Source organism: Ictalurus furcatus, chromosome 22, assembly GCF_023375685.1.
Source record: "Ictalurus furcatus strain D&B chromosome 22, Billie_1.0, whole genome shotgun sequence".
Taxonomy (NCBI): Eukaryota; Metazoa; Chordata; class Actinopteri; order Siluriformes; family Ictaluridae; genus Ictalurus; species Ictalurus furcatus.
Window position 1 is genome coordinate 2,121,000 of NC_071276.1, and position 8,613 is coordinate 2,129,612.

Consider the following 8,613-nt stretch of genomic DNA (forward strand, 5'->3'; position numbering starts at 1 on the left):
GAGGATCTCGGAGTGGATGAAGAAGGCAGCAGCTGATGATCCACATTACTTGAAGAAAGAGGAGCAGTATGTGAAGGATCAACAGGACTCGCTCCAAAACATTGTCACTACAGTAATGAAGATCTTTAATCAACCTGAAGGTGAATCACACTCCGAGCTTTCATCACTAATGCACACACACACAGTACTCTGTACTCATACACACACATCTTACACAAACTTCATCTCACACACACATTTATTAAATACACCACAGAAAATAAATCAGTGTATACAGTACTGTGTAAGTCTTAGGCACTTTATATTTTAGTACGCATTGTTATATTTTTACGTCTGCATTATTGCGTCAGTACAAAAACACTTTGTCCGTGTCTCCAGAAGAACTGTGTGAGATTCTGTAAGATTCTCAGTAAATCTGACCAGTTCATTTCCTTATTAATCTACACACATTGTACCAGAGCGGTCACACCAGGGGTCTTGTTTATCTGCCGTGCGTACGCAAAGTTTTGTGTATAAACTGTTTGTATGTTTTAGGGCTGCAACTAACGATTATTTTCATAATCGATTTCATCAATCCATTTTTATCAAGTTCATGGATAATTGTTCGTGCATTTATTAATAACTTTGATATCTATCCCACATTAATCAGACAATTTTTTTTCATTGATTACTTAATTAGACTTTTTTTTAAAAATCCATAATTTTTTTCATTGTAAAAAATTTAATTCATAAACTGAGTGTTACAAATGCTGTAACACTGGGGCGGCTGTGGCTCAGGTGGTAGAGCGGGTTGTCCACTAATCGTAGGGTTGGCGGTTCGATTCCCAGCCCACGTGACTCCACATGCTGAAGTGTCCTTGGGTAAGTCACTGAACCCCAAGTTGCTCCCGATGGCAAGTTAGTGCCTTGTATAGCAGTTCTGCTACCATTTGTGTGTGTGTGAATGGGTGAACGAGACACAGTGTAAAGCACTTTGGATAAAAGTGCTATATAAGTGCACCATTTGCCAATATAAACTTCAGACTAAAACTTTATATTAACACTGTAAAAACTGTTTGTATGTATATTGTTTTATTTGTGTTTATTTTGATCGTACGGTTTTAATTAGACATTAAAGATCTTACGTGCTCTACACATTTACAAATAAGTATATAAAGGTAAAAAAAAAACATTTTTAATGCTGAAGAAAACATGTCTGGAACACATTAAACAGCACACGCATCTGTCACAGTGTCTGACACAACAAGGGGGTGGGGATATCCACAGTGACACACTCCACTAATATATAATGAAATTCGTTGTTGATTATTTTAATCGATTAGTTGTTGCAGGTTCCCCTCTGCCCCCATATCTTTTCATCAAATGAACATGTATGAAGACCCTCTTTTCCAGACATGGAGTACCAACAGAAGTGTTTACTGATGACCTGTAATTCAGCAATGCCAGTTTAATGAGATTCTCCAAAAATAACAGGAAATTACACTGGAGTGGGGCGACTCACCTGCTGAACTCCTAATAGGACGATGTCTTTGCTTTAAATGACCTGTTCTAGAAGATCTCCTTAAAATAAAGAAAGGTGTGGGGGTTCAGTGGCTGGTGAAACAGCTCTGTGTAATAAACCTGCTAAAGTAACACATTAATACGGTTTCCTTTCTGATATCATCTCATGATTTTATTGTGAATCCACAAACAAGCACAGAACAATACTGCTGTGTAAAATAAAGTTTAGTCTCCTCAGTAGTATTCAGTGGTTCTGTAATATCCAGGAAACGACAGCAGATAATGATATCTTCAGAGTGCATCGTGTCCCAAACTGCAGTCTATCACACTAAATAACTTCTCTTTACTCCTTTATTCTTAACGTTCCTGCAGCAGAAATAATCAGAATGTGTTTGGACTTTGCACACAGAGCTGTGAATCCATGCAGTGTAGAAGCTCACAAAGCAGGAGTTCTGAAATGTTCTTCACAAATAGCCTTCAGTAACATTGTTCTAGTAGAAACCTCAACATGACCGAGGGGGAAAGGACGAGTAGAACACCAGTGTAACGCTTTAATGGAGTGTAGAAGCAAAGGAAACTTATGTGTGTCTGTGTGTGTGTGTGTGTGTGTGTGTGTGTGTGTGTGTGTGTAGGAGTTCATACAGTACAGAGGCTGTACGGCTGTGAGTGTAATGACGGCACCACTAGAGGATACGATCAGTACGGTTATGATGGAGAAGATTTCATCAGTCTGGATCTGAAAACTGGAACCTGGACTGCAGCTAATGATGAAGCTGAGAACTTCATAAACGTGTGGGATCCTACTGGAGATAAAGCTAAACGCTGGAGGGACTTCGTGGAGACTGACTATATTCATCTGTTACAGAAGATTCTGTATTATGGCAAGGAAACTCTGGAGAGGAAAGGTGACGTGTGTGTGATCTGGTCTGTTACTGTAACTGCAGCTGCTCTCTCTCTCTCGCTCTCACACACACACACACACACACACACACACTCTGATAGTGTACACACACACACACACTCTGATAGTGTACACACTCCAACACACTCCTTCATTACAGCGCGCACACACAGACACTGATGTTCTCTCTCTCACACACACACACGCGCGCGCACACACACACACACACACACACACACACACACACACTCTGGTAGTGTACACACACTCTCTCTCTCTCTTAAAGTGTAGAGACTAATGACACACTCCTTCAGTACAACAGGGGAGCAGTGGTGTCTCTCAGGTTAAAGCTCTCAGATCAGAAGGTTGGGGGTTCAAGCCCCAGAACAACCCTGCAATCTCTGCTCCAGGGGGCGCTGTATCATGTCTGAACCTGTGCTCTGACCCCAACTTCCTAACAAGTTGGGATATACACAGAAAATAACTTCACTGTGCTGTATATGTGACTAATAAGGGCTTCTTCCTACACAATAACTACATTCTCTATGGCATCAAATCCGTGCCAAAGATCCGAGCGCGTTATTGACGCTCACGTGAGGTAAATTACATCCATTAGAGAACAACAGATGTACAAGCGTGGAAAGGGGAGAACTCGCGTACTCGTTTTAAACACAAGCTCTCGCACGAGGAACAATCTGTATACACAAGCAACATCATCCCTCACACTCAGGAGCTGCTTCTTTTCTATTAACATCCCAAAAATGTAAACTGGGAGAACACTTCCTGTCTAATAACAACTGCTAAAGATTCCCTCATTTACATATATTATATTACATAATGCAGTATGTTGAAGAATATCAATCTTAAACTATCAACATTTTTATTTATTTATTTATTTATTTATTTATTTTTAAATAACTCTCGTGAAGAGTGTGTGTGGACGAAGCCGTGTCTCTGGTGAGGAGTGTGTGTGGACGAAGCCGTGTCTCTGGTGAGGAGTGTGTGTGGACGAAGCCGTGTCTCTGGTGAAGAGTGTGTGTGGACGAAGCCGTGTCTCTGGTGAAGAGTGTGTGTGGACGAAGCCGTGTCTCTGGTGAAGAGTGTGTGTGGACGAAGCCGTGTCTCTGGTGAAGAGTGTGTGTGGACGAAGCCGTGTCTCTGGTGAAGAGTGTGTGTGGACGAAGCCGTGTCTCTCGTGAAGAGTGTGTGTGGATGAAGCTGTGTTTCTCGTGAAGAACAGGTAACTTCACTAATGGTTCGTCACAGTGGCAGGCAGCCAATCAGAACTGATTTAAAGGAAAAATTATCCAATGATGTTTAAGGTTACAATCAAGCCAGTTGGACACGCCCACTGCTGCGGACAAGAAAAAGTATTCTGAGCAGAATAAATATTGAGAGTGGGGAATGACTTTGCTTGTGTATACGGATCGTTCCTCGTGCATCAGAGCTTGTGTTGCTCGCACGAGGGTTTAAAACGACCACGCGAGTTCTCCTTTCTACACGTGTACATCTATTTTCCTCTCGCAGTTGTAATTTACCACACGTGAGCGTCAATAACGCGCTCGGATTTTTAGCACGGATTTGCCGCCATGACGCTCTGTCCCTGCAACACACACACACACTAGTATTTATTTATACTGTGTGTGTGTGTGTGTGTGTGTGTGTGTGTGTGTGTGTGTGCTTTAATATTTCTGTCTCTGTGTCTCTGCAGTTCCTCCTACAGCGTCAGTGTTCCAGAAACACTCGTCTTCTCCAGAGGTGGTGTGTCATGCTACAGGTTTCTTCCCCAAAACAGTGAATATCACCTGGCAGAAGGACGGAGAGGACGTGCATGAGGGCGTGGAGCTCAGAGAGACGTTACCCAACCAGGATGGAAGCTTCCAGAAGAGAAGCATTCTGACAGTCTCAGCTGAGGATCTGCAGAAACACGCCTACACCTGCGTGATTCAGCACAGCAGCTTGGAGAAGGAGATGGTGCTGCCTGTGAGCGAGCGCCGAATCCTGAATCCTGGTCAGAGAAACACTTTCCTATAAAACTACAGATTTACACTGAAAGCTGATTTATTTCTGCAGCAGATAATAAAGACTCTGTGTGATTTAACAGGTGGAGGATCAGGTGGAGGATCAGGTGGAGGATCAGGTGGAGGATCAGGTGGAGCTCCAATCGGTATCATCGTTGGTGTAGTCGCGGTTCTCCTGGTTCTCGTTGCCGTTGTTGCTGGAATTGTGGTCTGGAAGAAGAAGAACTCTGGTGAGAGGAGGAAGGAGGCAGATGTGAAGTTCTCAGAGAACAGATTTACACTTTCTAATTCTTGAAAGGGGATTTGATGAATATTTGACATATTTTTACGCTTTAACTGATAAATTAGACGAGACAATAAGCTGATATTGACTAATTGTCTCGTGAAACCAAACCCAGTCCTCAGATTTTATAATAACTGTCTGTCCATCATCTGTGTTTCAGGCTTCAAACCTGTTCCACCCAAACCCGGTAAGTGAACCTTTATGATCCAGAAATGATGTTTAAATCCAGTACATTATTGACTCGCAGTGTTTACTTCACTTTCTGATGGATTTGAATGTTTTACAGCCTCTGAAGGAGATTCTTCCTCCAACAACTCTTAAAGTGGACTGTGTGTGTTCCCGCTGCACTGAGAGAGTAAGACGTGATGTTGTTTACGGTGTAATATGGAATAAAGATCTGTGTATCTTCACGCTGCACTGAGAGAGTAAGACGTGATGTTGTTTACGGTGTGATATGGAATAAAGATCTGTGTGTGTTCCCGCTGCACTGAGAGAGTAAGACGTGATGTTGTTTACGGTGTAATATGGAATAAAGATCTGTGTGTGTTCCCGCTGCACTGAGAGAGTAAGACGTGATGTTGTTTACGGTGTAATATGGAATAAAGATCTGTGTGTGTTCCCGCTGCACTGAGAGAGTAAGACATGATGTTGTTTACGGTGTAATATGGAATAAAGATCTGTGTGTGTTCCCGCTGCACTGAGAGAGTAAGACGTGATGTTGTTTACGGTGTAATATGGAATAAAGATCTGTGTGTGGAGTGAAAATCCAGCAGAAAAGCCTGCGCTAACATTAAATCTCATCTCAGAGCTGATCCTGTTTCTTTCTGTTTCTCTAGGAGAGACGAGGAGAGGGAGATGAGGACCACACACACACCCTGCTAATACACACACCACACACACCACACATACACACACACATACACACACACACCACACACATACATACACACCCCGCTAAAACACACACACATATTATTCCAGTGGGTAATCTTGGTGTATATTTTTTCCTGTATTTGGATGGAGGAGCATTTCATTGTGAATCTGTTATTGCTGTAAAATGGGATTATTAGGGATCGAGTTATTTTTTCTTTGTAACTTCTCATAGTTTTGTAAGAGACTGGGTTTGATGCGAGTGTCTTTACTGCTGTTCTGTTCTGTTCCACTGAGCTCAGCACTGTAGGATCCTGCTTTTCGTGGTGTGCTGAAATCAGTGACCGATCAAATTGTGACCAGGAGTCGCTGTTCAGCAAATATTCACACTGGAATGTGCTTGATGCCCGTGGGCAAGCTAGATTTTGTCACGAGCATCGAAATGCTTGTATAGAGAAGAAATAAAATATTAATGCTACTGTTGTTGTCTGCTGCTAGACAGCTGATGTGTTACTACTATAAATGGTTTTATGAGAAGATGTTTTACAGTAGCGCTTGTTGTTCTGTTTAACATCCTGATTGTCTGAAAGGCTTTTCTTTATTCTTATAACTATTTACTGTAATTACCCAGTAATGTTGGAGATCCTATAGTTTGTTCTTTACAAATGCATTTTACTCAAAGATATGTTACAGTAGTCTAGGGTCACTGAACCTGACAAGTCAAAATGTATAGCTACCGAAATATGTTACCCCTCTTTATTTAATAACACTGACTAATGTTCAATAAAGTAACTCATGATATGTCAGCTCCTCTTCTTTCTATGTTATGAAGCATATTGATAGGATATTGATATATTTATAGATATAGTACGGTTATTATAGCATTATAGCTACTGAAATGTGTTAACCCTGTTTACTCTAACTGAGTTTAGAAATAGTAGCTGATTTATTACTGGGTCTAAAAGGATAAGCTTTATATTGTATAATTTGACAAAAAATCTCTTCATTACATCAGTAGAAAACGTGTGATTACCCCAGACAATTTCTAGCTTCGCCTCTACTGAGAAAAGAACAGAAGTGTAAGGAAAGTTTTTTTAATTGGTTGAAAAATTCTGTATGAACAATCATCCCTTTAATCGGGTATTGTGCATTTTCTTCACTTTTGTATATATGTTCACCGGCTGTAGGGGTGTGGCTGAGTTACTTTTTTTTCTGTTTTTCTTTGCTTAGGTAGTGAGGGAAGTATACGTGTATTTTCTTTCTTTTCCTTGTAGGTAAGCTAGCTTCCTAAACAATAGAATTCTTTTGTTTATTATTTTGGCCTTGGCCCACCCTGAAGATATGCCTGGTTTGGTTAATTTGTACAATTATATGTATATACTGTCTGTTACAATATACCACAACCTTTTTCACACAACCTTGTTTGCGTTGTTATTCCTGGATTTCTCTTATTTAAAGATCAATCCAATTGAATCCCGAGCTGCTTAGTCTGTGCGGCTCAACCTAGACTGGGCCGTAACATTACAAAAAAGTAAACAAGCATTTCATAATAGTAACAAAAGGTTATAATTTTTTTCTTCTTGCTCTGTCAAGATCATTCTAAAGTAAGAAATCTGGAAGAGAATCGTTATGAAATGAATCTATTAAAGGAAAATACGACAGTTGTGTGAACAGAAATGGTGTGAACGATGATAAACTGCCATATAACTGGAGCAGAGCAGGTCTTAAATTATATTAAAGGCACAACATGGCTAAAGGCTGATTTGGGGAGTTTTACACTAATTGACAGCTCAGGGCAAGCGCGCACCATCACCGAGCTCAGAACAGACGAACACCTCACACACAGAAGATTCACTGATTCACTCTCGCCTTTGTGTTCAATTCACAACACCTCACGCTGTTTATAACACACTTCCACGTGCTCAGATCAGGTGCCCTTGTGCCCTTAATTGATATAGTTAAACACCATAAGTGTGGATATGTTTGTACCTTTTAATACGTTTACTGTAGATATAGTGTACCTTTTTAAAAAGATTTAAGGCAAATAATTGGACTGAAATGATGTTTTAGAGAAATACTTTAAAGGTACATTACATACACCTAAAAATCTTCCAGGTCCTGCAGATTCTTTGCTTTTCCTGCATATTCTACATAATTGACCCCTTTCCTACAGTCACTATGTAATGTCGAGGTCCATCTTTTCACACTGAGAACAACTGAGGGACTCGTACATGACTATTACATAAGATGCAAACATCTACAACTCTGAACAGTTGTGGATCATCCACAGTTGTGGATCATCCAGGTAACAACACAGTATTAAGAATCCAGGGAATGTAAACTTTTGAACAGGGTCATTTTTATAAATTCAGCTATTATCTTGTCTTGTGGACTATATGTAAATATCTGTTATATGAAATACATTATTCAGGACGGAACTAAATAAACAACAACATGGGGGTTTTTGTGATGCGTCTTATTTTGTTAATAGTTATTAAGATTTAACAGATTCTGCAAGGGGTATGCAAACTTTTGGGCAGAACTGTAAATGAAACTGAAAAATGTACTGCTGTTACATCCTGGCAGACTGCTTTAATAAATGATCTATTTGGATCAGCACTCTTGCTTTTATGTGTATTTTCTTACTGATAAATACAAATAAATATAACGATATACGATAATGATGTACTCGTGGCCCTAATGAGATTTAGCCTATTGGAAATGAAAGTTTACTGAACATATAGGAAACTACAGAATTTACAGGTGCCATTAGTTTATATTCCGGTCATCACATACAGCGGGGAAATAAGAACTTTTTATTTTTAATACATATTTTAATATATTGATAATAATGATGAATATAATAAATCTCAATATGACATGAAATCATACTTGATCATAATTAATTGACTTCTACTGTATGCATACCGTATACACAGATGTATAAGTGCAGGGTTTTTTGCCAATCAGACTGAAATTGGACAATTTAAATTTGAACACACACACAGACGCGCGCGCACACACACACACACACACAC

At 40.0% G+C, this 8,613-nt stretch overlaps 1 protein-coding gene across 4 annotated transcripts in view; it reads left to right on the forward strand.

The window, feature by feature from the left end:
• Positions 1-6,992, forward strand: part of LOC128599158 (BOLA class I histocompatibility antigen, alpha chain BL3-7) — a 10,664-nt gene extending 3,672 nt beyond the window's left edge. The window contains exons 2-8 of one of the 4 annotated variants that reach the window (XM_053610604.1): positions 1-140; positions 2,133-2,405; positions 4,113-4,412; positions 4,506-4,652; positions 4,866-4,892; positions 4,992-5,060; positions 5,542-6,992. The exon at positions 1-140 is cut by the window's left edge and continues 109 nt beyond it. In XM_053610604.1, the coding sequence (XP_053466579.1) occupies positions 1-140; positions 2,133-2,405; positions 4,113-4,412; positions 4,506-4,652; positions 4,866-4,892; positions 4,992-5,026 (922 nt within the window). In that variant the 3' untranslated portion in view covers positions 5,027-5,060; positions 5,542-6,992. The remainder of the gene's footprint in view (positions 141-2,132; positions 2,406-4,112; positions 4,413-4,505; positions 4,653-4,865; positions 4,893-4,991; positions 5,061-5,541) is intronic. The other 3 variants (XM_053610605.1, XM_053610606.1, XM_053610607.1) reach the window with 3 other exon arrangements.
• Positions 6,993-8,613: the final 1,621 nt, after the last annotated feature.